The 15,104-nt window shown below is 32.8% G+C and overlaps 1 protein-coding gene across 1 annotated transcript; it reads right to left on the reverse strand.

Moving 5' to 3' along the window:
* Positions 1–7,598: 7,598 nt before the first annotated feature.
* LOC140441350 (putative transferase CAF17 homolog, mitochondrial) lies at positions 7,599–12,685 on the reverse strand. The gene is made up of 2 exons (XM_072532018.1): positions 11,304–12,685; positions 7,599–8,035 (listed from the first exon to the last, which is right to left on the reverse strand). The coding sequence occupies exon 1, from the start codon at positions 12,362–12,364 to the stop codon at positions 11,327–11,329; it is 1,038 nt and encodes a 345-aa protein (XP_072388119.1). The 5' UTR covers positions 12,365–12,685; the 3' UTR covers positions 7,599–8,035; positions 11,304–11,326.
* Between the last annotated feature and the right edge of the window lie 2,419 nt (positions 12,686–15,104).

Below are 15,104 nucleotides of genomic sequence, written 5' to 3' on the forward strand. Positions count from 1 at the left end.
AGTTTTGGCAACAAAAATGAGGCATTAAAAAACGCTGAATTTAAACTTTCACATTACAAACCATCTAAAAAGTTTAAAACTGCTTCTTTTCGATTACATATGTACGTTTTTCGAAACTACCCAATTTCAGCTACAAATTCCACCCAATACCGTATTCGTGGAAATATTTTCCGTGACGTGCGATCGTTTATAATGTGAAAGTTTAAATTCATCGTTTTTTAGACACATTTCCAATACCTCATTTGTTGCCAAATTTCATCTAATAGATTTTGAAGATTAGGCTCTAATAAGGGAAATTCCACGGCAACCGGTCAATGCTAGCAATAAATTTTATTGATCACTTGATCTCTGAGATATCGAATTTGTACCGTCGCGTGGGTACAAATTTTATTTAAAATTAATTTCGCGCGCGTAAGTGACAATCATAATCGCCGCTTGCTTCAAGCGTTATTTCTGAGAAAACGGTTCATTGTACACAAAAAGTACTAATGAAAATTTTTGTTCAAAATTATCTCAGCTACATTTATTATTTGAAACATTTTATTCTGTGGCGTACAAATTGTTGATAAATCGATTTTTTTCGTTTTCTCCTCTGCGAAAGGAGTATAAGGGAAAGCGGGTGTAGGAGTGGTAACTTTTTTTTGCATCTATTTTATGGTCTCAAAGTTAAAACACTGAATGAACTCTAGAAAGCCGATAAACTTCATGCCACTAAATATCACAAAATCATTAAAAAAGAAAATTTTATGATAGAACCGGTATCAAATCTCTCAACAAAAAAAAATAAATATTTTAAGATAGAAACTATTACGATAACCTGGTAATAATATATCGACTTCGGTCAGAAAACAGCTAAAAATTCTTAAATGAATGAAGAAAAGCATCAAATATATGCAACACCTCATGTATTTCTGCTCAAAATTCAAACAAGAGTGTAAAGGAAAAAACAGCTCATCAAATATTGCAGCAAGTTCGAGAATTTGACGGTCTGCGTAGAACAAAAGGCAGCGTTAACCACTCAAAAGAGGCCCTCCTAAAATGCGATAATAGGTCTATTTTTTATTCCAATGGGCATGTTTTAACGATATAGATATTGGTCATATGTCAACTTTGTGCTTTCCATAATCCTTTAATTTTAAATGGGGAAAACATCATGTGTGGCGCATCACTAGACAGGTATTTCACTGAAGAATTTAGGTATCCATGATACCTTTTCCCGCTACGTCAAAAACGATATTAAAACGAAATTTGCAACCTTAATAGGAAACTTTATTAAATGTAACGTAGATAAAATGAATTCTGTTTTAAATTAATAAATTCATAATTCTAAACAGCAACAAACCAACAAATGTCTCCCTGCACATTCGCCAACGCATAGCTGATCAACGTCGTGCAAGGAGAACCTGGCGAAGATCTAAAAATAGCATAGACCAACATGTATATAATAGACTAGGTAGACAACTTGCAGCAGCCATCAAAAACGCAAGCAATGAAACTTTGAAAATTACATCACCAATTTGGCGACAAATTACCAAACACTATGGAAGGCGACTAAGAAGCTTAAGAGATAAACCGTACACAAATATCTCTCATCTCTCCCACTCGTAAACTAGATGGCGAGTGAGCCCGTTCCAACAATGAAAAACAGGTCATCTTTGCTACTTATCTAACAAGGGTATTTCAAACAGAACACCCGATACTGATGAAGCAGTGGAAGGGTTAATGAACGCAGCATGTCAAATGTCTCTTAATATTTAGTTTAAGTTTTACTCCTACAGAAGAAGAAAGAAATAAGAAAACTTGACTTACGAAAGGCAACAAATTTTCACTTAATCTCGGGCCAAGTGGTAAAACAACATCCTCGCACAACAATTATATTTAACCGCATGCTATGCTTGTCATTCTTTCTAAGAATATGGAAATTCGCTGAAATAATCATGATATCTAAGCCAGAAAAATAGCCCAATGAAGTAACGTCTTATCGACCCATCAGCCTGCTACCTACTGTAAGCAAAGTTTTTGAGAGATTACTACTACAAAGGATATATGCAGATCATAAATTCCTAACATTACTACCAAAAAACATCAGTTTTCGAGAGAAAATCACTCCACTACCCACCAAGTTTATCGAATAATAAATTAAATATCAAATAATCTTGAAGAAAAGAAATACTGCAATGCTGTATTCCTTTACATTTCCCAATCGTTTGACAAAATCTGGCACAGAGGCCTGTTCTATAAATTAAAAAACACACTATCCAGTAACTATTTCCTCCGAATCAAATCCTAGTAGGGTAGTGTTTTACCCTCTTTAATAATGACAGAGTGGAGGTTACCCAGGGAACGGCACTAGGCTCGAGCTTCAGTCTGTACGCATACGCGACAGGTGTATTGGTACGTCTCAAGCGGCGTAGATGATTTAATTAAGGTAACGAATTACGGTTGATTCAATCAGCACATCAATCGTCAAATTAATGTAGGTACAGGTAATACATCAGATCAATCCTCACCATAGACTAGACTGGAATAGAATAGACTGAACTGAATGGATGGATGAAAACGGCCAACAGAATTGACTCAGTGTCATCGAATTGGAAGACGTATGTACAACAAAAGAGAAAATATTTAATGTAGGAAGCAGTGTACAGTAAAACCTCCCTTAACCGAAACCTCGTTTAACCGAAACGGCTGAGTTTCAATAATTTCGACAATAAAAAGTAAATTTTTATCGCAACACGTAAACAATTCCATTAATTTCTCTCACCGGTTGATGCCTATGTGTGTTGGGAAATTAAAAAGACCAAGGGCTCTAAAAGATATTTCCGAAAAAGCACTTCCAGCTTTTTATAGAGGCCAAAAATGCTCATGGATGTCGACCACCTTATTTTTAGAATGGTTCGAACATGAATTCGTCCCAAGTGTAAAATCCTTTTTAAAATCAAAAACCTTCCCATCAAAGTATTGTTGCTTGTTGACAATGCGCCAACTCACCATCAAAATCTACAAAATGGTGACAATTGTCAGATTTTTGCCACTGAATGTCACGAACTTAATTCAGCCGTTAGACCAGGAAGTAATAGAGACATTCAACAGACATTATAGAGGAACATTATTAAACAAATCTTCAAATGCTGGAACAAACTTTTTGATGGGATTTTGATTGACGATCCTGAAGAAGAAAATGGTAAAGAAACGACAGAAAAAATTAAAACTTTAATAAAAAATTTTGCCAGGATGTGAAGAAATTAACCAAGAAGAGATACGTGAGTGGTTAGCAGCCAATGACTCAGAAAGTGAATTCATCGACCAGGACATCATTGATATTGTTCTTCATTCAGACAACCTGAGCGCACAGACGACGAAGATGACGACCCAACAGACAACAGGCAGCACGATACCGCCGACTCGCGCTGCCTTCAATGATTTTCAATGCCGTAGAGGTAAGAACTTATACAGTAGGCCTAATTAGTTAAGGACACGGCTAGGTTCTTAATTTTTGTTGTCTTTGCATAAAGTTTTGTCCTATTCAAATTGCTTTACGTTTCGTCGAACAATCGAATGAGGAAAACTCATGTTCTGCAAATGAACGATGAAGAGATATAGCTGCAAAAAATCGTTGTCAAACAAAAACGCAAAAGAAAATAGAAGATTTCTTTAAAAAAACATGTTAAACTTGTTCATTTTCCTGAATTTTGTTACTTTATTTTATATTTACTTATTAGAAAACATTACATCACCTCATAGTATTTTTTAATACTAATATTTTGACCAAGAATACTATAAAAAAACAATTTTATTTTTAACCGAAATTCTTGTTATCCGAAACGGCCTCCCCCCCAAATATTTCGGCTAACGGAGGTTTTACTGTATGAAGATAAATTGGATAATGGTGAAATGAAATTACACTTACCGCCGTTTGATGGAGACCGCATGCAACAGGAACCACACCGAAAATGAACTCGATTTTCGATATTTAGACCAGCTAGGGATAAAAAAGGAGTGGGAGTATTGGCCGAATAGTTCCACGCGAAAATGGTACTTAATTGACAAGTCCGGTGTGGCCTTATTTTCTATAACTTCTGGGTTCTCTCGACAGAAAAGATTATTTCATAGAAAACCAACATCTCAGCTTTTCTTAGAAAGTAAGCTGGGTTGTTCGACAATAGAAACTAACTTCTTTGTTAAGATGAATGGTTTCCATTTAACTAGCGAAAGATAATAAGGGCAAGGAACATATTGTGATCTATTTCGTTGTTGCGAACAGGCATGACAAATCGCTCGTTGCTTATAGGTTATTTTTAAGGCTTCTAGCAAAGCATATACCATAGGTTGCGTGAAAGTAATGTTCTAAGAGGAATAATTAAGTAAATTTTAAACATGCTTCAATGTAGTAATACTAGACGTAAGCAAAGATCCCATATAAGCTTCACCTGGATTTAATGATTGGTACATAAGATAGCGAACAACAGTAAACAAAGGAAAATCAACCCAAATAACATCCGCCACAACACGTATATATACACTTGAGTGCAAAACAATCGACTCAAAAGCGATATTTGAGATTACACCTTCTGTTTCAATGTAAGAAGTATGAAAATAAAAAAATGCAATGTGCAAACACTAACTTAATTATTGAACTTACAAAAACTGCTATTGCATTATTTGGAAGACGCATTATAAAAACAATATGCAATACGAACAGAATTTCCTAAATACTCATCATTGCAACTAACGCATGAAAGACGTTTTAAACAGAGAAATCATCAATTATAAAATGAATTTCCTTATTTTTTAGTATTTGGTATTACCACCCCTTCTCCTAATTACACTTTTCAATCGATTTCGCATGGATCAGATGACTTTTCTAATAAATTTTTGAGACATTGCTTCCCATTCATCATTAAGCGCAGCTCTCAATTCCAATATGCTCCTTGGTGCATGATTTCTGTCCCGGACTCTTTGTTTAAGCTCATCCCAAACATGCTCTATTGAATTTATCTCCGGGCTCAACGCAGGCTAATTTATTGTAGGTATACCGATTTCAGTCAGATATGTGGTGGTGACTCGTGCGATATGGTATCGTGCATTAAAATAAACCTATCTGGTACTATGGACTACACCTATTGGGCTGTGGAAAACCTACGTCACTGAATATCATCCAAAGATTCCAGTCTAAAATACTAAGATCGACAGAATATGCACCATGGTATGTACGCAGCCAGACACTTCATTATAACTTAAAGATTCCTTTTATCAAAGACGAAAGCCTAAGAAATCACAAAATCAACCATGAAAATGAATTAGTAAGGGAACAATATAATAATGCACCAGCCACAAGAAGACTAGATATAACCTCGCTCCAAGATCTACTTCAACAATCACCCACCCAAGTAGAATAAGGTTAAACATAATTGGATGTTTTCTTCCATGCATAAAACACACGTAATTTGTAATGATGTAGATTGTAAATAAACATATTAACCCTGAACTGGTGATGTAGTGCCATACACGACTCCACCTCTACCAAATATTTGTGATATCTCAAGGTTACGGTTATCTATCGCCAGACTCGTTTAGGAATGCCTTGTTCAAGCAGTTTTATGAGAGCTGATGCGAGAAGAGCGTCGTGTGAATTATTATTTTACTTTTATTTCGTGTTAAATATTTGCTGGGGTACGTGAAGGCACCACATTAATTTTTTTTATTTTGTAGATAATTATGTAATTACTGTTTTTTGTAGAAAAATGGCTAGTGAGTCATCAAAAAAAGTATCCTACAACGATCCCAACTTTAAGGAGACTGTTATGAAGTGGTTTAGCGATTTGGATAGCGATACAGAAGAGGAAACCAATAATGTAGCAGAATTATACGATCCTAATTCCGACACAGAGCAAAGAGAAGGAATCAATTATGAGGATATAACGGTGATGGAACAGTCTTCTTCTGAGAGTAGTGAACAAGAACAAGCAACTAATGAAAGAAGAGCCTTTTATGGGAGGAACAGATACAAATGGGCAAGGGAACCTGCTCAGAGAACTCATACAAAAACTCCTGCTGCCAATCTAGTCAGGTAACTTGCTAGTCTCAAAGGTAGTGCGCGGGCTTTAGAAAATCCAACGCCACTAATTCTTTGGCAGTGTATCTTTACAGACGATGTTCTCTTTGAAATAATGAGAAGGACAAATGAAAAACTGGTACTTGCAAGAATAAAATACAAGGACCAACAAAAAACTGAATTAGTTGATGTCGACATGGTAGAACTAAAAATGTTCATTGGCATTTTGTTTTTTTCATCTATTTTTAAATCGAACCACGAAGATCTTAATAGTCTTTATGCCACAGACGGAACTGGGAGGGACATTCTTCGGTGTACAATTGCACAAAAAAGGATTCGTTTTGTTGGCATGTTTGAGATTCGACTGTGCTGATAGTCGAAAAGAAAGAGAGAAGACAGATAAGACAGCAGCAATATCATGGATTTTCAGTAAAATTGTTGAAAACTCTAAAGAAAACTACTGCTTAAATGATTTGGCTTGTATTGACGAAATGCTTATTGGCTTTCGAGGCAGATGTAGATTTAAAGTATATATGCCCAATAAGCCTAATAAATATGGCATCAAAATTATGGCCTTGTGTGATGCTCGTACATCATATCTATTCAACGCGTATATTTATTCGGGAAGAGGTAGTGATGGTCAAGAACTAACAATAGATGAAAAGCAATTATCAGTTCCAACTCAAGCTGTTTTGCAGTTATGTAAACCGATCTATGGTTCTAATCGAAATATAACTGCGGATAACTGGTTCAGCTCCATTCAAATTGTTGATAAATTATTAGAGAAAAAGTTAACTTACGTTGGAACGCTAAAAAAGAATAAAAGGGAGATACCTATTGAATTTCGAGAACACACGGGTGTCACGAGAACTCCAAATTTCCATAGGAAAAATCTTGCAAATTGAATTGAAAGTGTCCTAGGTCCAAAGACAAGAAAACTATATTCTCTTGTAAATTTTGTAATACGCCAATATGTGCAGAATGTACAGAAAAAATATGCAAGGATTGTTGTGAACAATAAATTTGGTCCAATAAATCAAGTGTCATTTCTTAATAAATATTATTTTTTAGAATTGTTTTTAACTTTGTTTATAAGAATATACTTTCATTTTTTAATTTTTGAAGTTAAACTGTTAAAATTTTCAACAAATTTGTTTTAGTTACTAATAAAGTATATGTTTGTCAAAATAAAGGGTTTTATTCAGAATGTGTTAAATAATCATGTAATGATCAAGTTAGCTCTTTAGAATGAAATATTTTTGTATTTGTAGTTTAAAGTAATATGTAAATACACAATATGTAATCAATTAGTCAATTTATAAAAAAATAATCCGATAAACATTATTTTAAAAATGGAGTCCGCTAAGGCACCACGTCACCAAGTACGCAACATATTATGCACCTCACCAGTTAAGGGTTAAAGAAAAAAAGTGTATTCTATTCTATGACGTAACATGAACCTGAACTTTTGATTGTAATTTTCAACATATGAAAATAAAAAGTGGGTACAAGGAAAACGACAACTGAAATAAATAAAAAAAACTTACGTTAAACAATTCTATTTAATTTTTCTTGAACACTTTTAGGAAAATTATTAATATTTTGTTGAGCGCACTGAATACAGTACGTCCAATCATAATAAATACTACAATTAGTATCCTTACAAACACATTTTTTACACTTTTTGCAGTTAGCCCCTAAGACAATAATTTTACCATTCTTGGGAGGTGTGAACGGGTCTTCTATTAAGTAACTATCTTCTAATAAAAAGTAATGTTTGATATACGAAGGATTTCTTCCAAAATAATCAAATGGAACTCGAAGATTGCAAGTTGAGCATTGAAAATACTGTATTTCTCTGTCTTTTTTGGTACATGATTCTTGCTGGTTAAGCTTAGATGTTGAAGGCTCTTCAGTCAAGGAGGGTTGTAGTAAGTGCTCCTCTTTAATTTTGCTCTCCATTTAACACCTTACCAAGTCCTAAAAAAATAAGTAGGTATATATGAGTTAATTTAAAATCAATGTTAAAATAAAGAATATACATAGTATGATAATGAATGGGCCAAATAGTAACTGTATATTCAGAAGCCAAAAATACAACCATAGGTCTAAGATAGCTCGTTTCTGAGCTACATTTAAATAAAAATACATTTTTTTTTCACGAATCAGCCTCTTTTATAGATACCTGCCTAGAAATTGGAGTATGATCTTTTTAATAACGAAAAATAAGAATATATTTATTAGTGTTGAGTTAACTTATAGATGGCGCCACATGACATATTAAAAAAACAGCGACAACTTTGTCTCTCATGAATTTCAAAGTAGATGCATATAATCTAATAAGAAATTCATAATCATTATGGTAAGAAAAATATGATTTTATGTCATATCGTATGATCAAAAGGGGAAGACTACATAAAACCTAACAATCAGTAGATAAAGTGATCTAGCATGAGTGTTTCATCGAAAATTTATAGCAACATAATTTTTACTGAAAATTTTATATAAAGGGTATTTTTTAGAGGTGTAGAATTTTAAAATGGAATAAAACAAAGATGATTTTTTAAATTGACATGAAATTGGCTTTTATTCAAAAAATAATCTTTTGGCATTATAATTTACATATGATTTCTGGCATATGATCGCCACGGCTAGCTCTGACGTAGTCTAAACTAGAGGTTCAATTTTCGATAACTTTTTCCAACATTTATGGTTGTATATTAGCAATAACGCAGCGAATGTTGTTCTCCAAGCGGTCAATACCCCCACAAAAAATAGTCTGGCATTGTTAAATCGAACTATCTTGGAAGTTAATTAACGGTCCGAAACGTGAAAATATTCGGTTACCAAACGTTTCTTTCAATAAATCACCATTGACTGTAATGTTCTGGCCAGCATCGTTTTTGAAGAAGTGACCAATGATTCCACCAACCCATAAAGCATACCAAACAGTCAGTTTTTCTAGATGTAATGGTGTCTCAACATACACTTGAGGATTATTTTCACCCCACATATGGCAGTTTTGTTTGTTGACATAGCCATTTAACCAAAAGTGAGCTTCATCGCCAAACAAAATTCGCTTATGAAATTCAAGATCAGCGGCAATCTCGTTTTGGGCCCATTCACATCCTGTAGCTTCAATTCTTGCTTGAGTTGGATTTTGTAAGCATGCAAACCAAGATCTTTCCGCAAAATCTTCCATTAAGTGGATGGACACATATCCAACTGCTGTGCACAATGGTGGATAGACTAATTCGCGTCTTCTTTTATGCTACACTCTACATCAGCAACAACGTCTTCTGTATGCACTATATGAAATCTCTGTACCATTAATTTCAAAATAAATTTGCATTTACAATTTGAAAGGGTTATTCAGGCGTCAGTCTATTCATGCTGAAATGCCGAAGCAAACTAAACATAAATAACTTGACAGCTGTCAAAATGACCACCAGTTAAAAAAGTGTTGCCAACTTACATTCCTATACTTCTAAAAAAACACCTATTACATACAACAACTTATTAGTGTTACTGATGGATTTTTGTTGTCTTATATTAGTAAAAATGTCAGAAACCTTTTCACATGAAGAAAGCTGCCCAATCTGAAGACAGTCAACTGTAAAATATTTATAATCCATTGGGAAAAACAGGTTCATTTCTGCCACACAACATACGGGACAATTCAAATATATTAAATCAGAGTCATAAGTTACAAAAATCCATTCCAGGATTCTGGACCATCACTCCCAACTACCTTGAAGCTAGTAGTCCAGACTTCTATCAGTAGTATTGCTTTTGCAATGTAGTCCAGACTTCAAGAAAATCTGTGGTAGTGAAACAAATGAATATTTCAGTTTTATATCAATGGATTGATTATACTTCGCAAATTAAATTGAAAAAAGATCCCAATTGTGCATACTTGGCATGGTTCAAGAAGATTTCGTCAAAAAAAAATATGTTTGGATTACAAGACATCTCATTCTAGCTCAGAAATGACAGAACTTGATTTCTTAAAAAAAACAAAAACATTAAAAGTATTTTTTAATGTAAAAACATGGAAATCCCTCCATCACTATCTAAACCAATGGGATTTCAAAAAGAGACACGTGACAACGTATTGAGGCACCTTAATGCAGATATTCTAGAAAACAGAAAAAACTTTTGTATTAATTTGCCTGTGCGTGATGAGTGAGAAACGAAGGATAAAAAATATATAACAAAAACAACTTGTTTAAAATATTTAAATAAAACTATTTTGCTGTTTAAAAAATAAAAAAATTCAAATTATTGTAGACAGACAACTACTTAGTGAAAATGCAGTAACCATTTTTGGCACTAATGCAGTATCTGCTTTTTTTATTGACAAATATGAAATATTTTGTATATTTACTAAAAACTAAGTTTTTCAAAAATTCAAAGTTACTAAAAGAAAAAACCTTAACAGATGAGTAACTTTTAAAATCAGAACAGCTTTGCAAAGTCAACCTAATTATTACCTGTTTCATATATTGTGCAGGAGCTGCATTTTTGCTTAATAGAACAGAATATTGAACAATGATATAGATCAACATGAATAATTTCCTAATGATTTACTTGTCTCTCTAGTACTTTGAGAACTTGAGTTCAATATCAATAATAAAAAAGAAAAAGTATTTCAAGGTATTTGAATGTTGTTTTAGACAATCTGCTGTTGGAAATTTGTGTCCAATATTTCAACCCAATTTACTATATCTGGCTTTGGATTAATGATGTGCTTGGATTAAATTGTGCCTCTAACTATACCGGAGATGAAACTTCCTAGTTTTAAGTTACATCTGTGAATATGCTGTTTAGTTTGCTGTTGAATTCCATCTTTATTGTTTGTTTTTTGCCTTTAAATAAGCTCAGTACTACATTTATTACTTATGATTGATCTAGGATCGAAAATATCACATTTCAAAAAAATATATATGTAAATAGAAAGAAATATCGACAAATATAAATTCTTTTTAAAGAGTTTTGTAAAACTAATGGTGTCCAAACTCTAAAAACAACTGATTTAATTTGATTAGCACTGTGTTCCCATTTAAAAAATGACAAGTTTTCATAATTATGACAAGTACTCTCAAATATACAGCATCTCCACTGAACATTTTCGAGGAATATTTAATTATTTGGTTAATAAAAATAATATATTAGTACATACAAAAAGTATAATAAATAAAAAGAATTGTTAGCCAATAAAAGAATGTCATGATGAAATAAAATTTACCTTTTATAAAGAGATTAAGACCATTAAGTCTTTTGAATTTTTTGCTTTTCTTTTGGTAACTCCAGAGGCCACCAATGGGGTTTCCATACTTTTGCCAATCCATTTCCAACTTTAAACTGACTCAAATTTAATGCAGATTCTATTCTTAGCAGTGCTAAACCTAAATTTTGTTCAGTGCCTCTTAGTTTACCAAGATTCACCTGATCAGATTTTAGAACATTATCATTAGGTAAAGAATTTGGAGGTTCTATAAATAAAAGTGGCATTAAACGTTTTCTGACTACACCTGTATGGTGTGTTCTAGCTGTGAGTTCTTGACCAATATAACAGCCTTTATGAAAACTAACGCCATGTAAATAATCACAGTTGCACTCTAGAGGAAAACAGTTACCTACAGGTAAATCATTGACACCTTCTCCTATTCCTAGAGAATATCTAAGATACTTATAATTTTCTTCAGGTGTGGGAGATTCTGTAATAACTGAAGAAGAAATTTCTTTTTCAATATCTACATCATTTTTAGCAATTATTCTATAGCCTAGATCTGGAACTCTGGGATCTTTAAAGATAAACAATTTCTTAGTTGTTTGCAAAGGTACAGATTCTTGTACAGCACTGCTATCTACCTTGTTCTTTTCTAACTGAACATTTTCCGTTTTTAGGCAATTGTTTCTAAATAATACATATATTTGATACTCATTGCCTGTATTTGTAATATCAACCTTTTTTCGCACTCTATACATTTTTAAATGTTTTTCTAATTGCTTTTCAATTTCTAAATCACATTCTATGAAGTATGAGTTATCAGTTTCGAATTTGTATATAATGCTATCATACAAAACTCTACCTTTTGTATTTAAAAACATTGCATACATTGAATGGAAATTTTGTCTTAAATGGTTAATGTCATTTGTAACTAGGCCTTGTAAAAATTCTGTGGAATCATTTCCACTTACATGTATAAGCGACCTATTTTTTAATGGTTCCAAAATAGTTCTTGTCGCAACATTGGAACAGAATCGGATGTTAGTGATATTAAAAATTTTTGATAATTGTAACATGACTGGGCAATATTTAAATTAAGAGTTGATTGTTTCTTACCCATCCATAATTATATTTACGCATATTATAAATTAATTAGCGCTTGTCATAGATAATTTAAACGTAGGAATCATTTAAAAATCTAAACAAAAATAAAGTTTTCTAACCTCACAAAATACTAGTAAAGCTATCTTCACACTTAAAAAAGAAAATTAGGTTAATGGCATACTTCTCATTCTGGATATCGCTACCACAGTATAGTATAGACAACAACTACTTTGTCGCTAATCTAAACGGTTAAATAGTTAAAGAGGAATGTTCTCTTTACATTAGATTATATAAGAACAAACGAAGTAAAACATACAGAATGAAATACAAGCATACGTGGTTTTAGAACATTTTTTTAAATGTACATTACATGTTGCCTATTAAGTAGACAGTAAGAGTTTTTTTTCTATTAATTATGAATCAGAAACATTTAAAACTTAATATATCTTAATTGGTTATTAACGGATAAAAACAAACAAATCTTCCATTAGTCGATCGGACTACCAGAAATATATCTATTATCAAGACTACTCGTCTATTTGAGAAATTTTAAACTGAATTGCTTTCTGATTTTAAAAGCAGAAGCATCACAGCATTATAATCCTAGTATTAAATTTATATCTATACTCCCTATTCGTAATAAATCAATCTAGTCCTTGACAACATGGCAATATTTGATATCTTTTTAGGAATTTCATTGAACATGAAGAATATTTGAGATTTCATTATTATCAATGGCGTTAGAACTCTTAGTGAATCTTTTCAGTTCTGTGTTACTATTTTCCTTTGTCTCGTTTCCGTTTTCTCCACATTCTCTCTGACTGGTTCTTTCCATCTTCTTCTAGACCGTTCTATACATTTCCTCCCGTCTGGTCTTTCTTAAAATACATTGTTTATAAGACTGTTGTCACTACTGCCCTACATCTTAGTCTATTGTTCCTTATGAACGTAGGATTTTCCTTAATCTCTAATTCTTAATCTTAATCTCTTCCCTTAAGGGAATCTCTAATTTGTTAATTGTGAGAGTGCTCGTCTCCATTTCTCTAAGATCCATATATACCTCTTTTGTGTTTCCATATCAGTAATTTATTTACTTCTTTTTTTGTTAGTGCCCATGTTTCGCTTCAGATTGACGACTGTAGAATTTGTCGTATTGTGGTCTTAAAGATTTTAATTTAGGCATCTTGTGAGGTAAGTATTGACCTCATTAGATGTTGAATTACAAATAAAGATTAGTTTTCTACGAGTATTTGCACTTCTCTTTTTACTTTGTCGTCACTGGCGATTATTGTTCCTAGATATTTAAATACTTTAACAACCTACGACCTGCATTCGCTGTCATACCTGTTTTCAAACGACCATATACATTTATTTACATTTAATTTTTAGATTAGTATTTAATACAGTTTCTTCGGAGCTCAAGGAAATATCCTTAACCTCTAATGTTGACTGTGCTACTGCATTGACGTCATCGTTAAAGCCTAAAACAATCTTTACTCCTCTAGCAGATACGCCTTTTTAGAGTTTTATGTAAATTTTTCACATAACATATTTCAATATCAGGTTAAACAATAATGAAGACATCGAATCTCCTTGTAACAATCCAGAGTTTGCGAAGGAAGCATTGTATATTTTTCCTCGTAAGTGGCGATGGGGAGTGCGGCGGGGGGAATCGATTTACCAAGAATTTGTATGCCTTAGAAAAAAATATTTTAAAAAGCTGAGATAATTTTGCTTGTTTATTAGCACTTTTTCCATTAATTTTTCCATAAAATTACCATACAAACGACGTTGGAAGCGACCGGCGATTTTGAATGTCAGTTACGTCCGCGAAATCAAATTTATATAAAATTTGTATCGCTTGACGGTAAAAATTCGATATCTTTTAATCAGCGTCTCCTATCGACAATAAACAAAATGCGTTTTAAAGTTGAAGAGTGCAACTTTCGTATGCAATTTTTGTACTTTGCCGTAAAGGAAGTCAGTTTTGATAAAGATGATAAATAAATAAACGTAGCGCGATTTTTGCCTTTTTTTACGATTTTAATGAGATCAGAAAATTTATAACTTTAATTGATTGGTTACCACGGAATTTTTATTATTAGAGACTAATATTAAAAACCTATAGAAGACCTAATTCAATTTTGAGTTTTGGCAACAAATATGAGGCATTTGAAATAGCAGCTACTCCCGTAGAAATACTAGGAGTAGCTAAAATTTTCATTAACTCAAATCTAATTACTGTTGTGGTATCTTTATTCTTGGCTGCATCTTCCTTCATTTCACTTCGAGCTTCTTCTGCCTTTCATAGCTATAACTCTTTTTCTGTTTCCATTCTGCTTTTTTCTACACCCACACAGCTTTTTATTTTCATGTTATAGGCGTCACATCGTTTGCAAGTGTCAATAAGAGGATAACGGAAATGAGGATTAAAATCTTCATTAAATATTTTCGAAAAGACGAATTTGGATACCTTCACTTCTGTTTCTTCACTTTGCACATACAAATCAAAAAGTTTTGAGATATTTAATTCAGGTGACAGATACTCTCGGTTAGGATTTTTGTTGCGGATATAGTGGGATGTATATTTGGCAAGTTTGTTTATGAAATCTTTTATATTTTGAATATCTGTTTTCCTTGTCTTATTCTTAGGAGGTGCTTGCCTCCTTTATCCAGTGGCAGAGTGATTATTTCGCCACCTCTTGATTTGTT

The sequence above is a fragment of the Diabrotica undecimpunctata genome, chromosome 1, assembly GCF_040954645.1.
Source record: "Diabrotica undecimpunctata isolate CICGRU chromosome 1, icDiaUnde3, whole genome shotgun sequence".
Taxonomy (NCBI): domain Eukaryota; kingdom Metazoa; phylum Arthropoda; class Insecta; order Coleoptera; family Chrysomelidae; genus Diabrotica; species Diabrotica undecimpunctata.

Bases quoted from the DNA above. Each gene is read 5' to 3' on its own strand.
- LOC140441350 (XM_072532018.1), bottom strand. From the start codon at position 12,364: ATGTTACAATTATCAAAAATTTTTAATATCACTAACATCCGATTCTGT.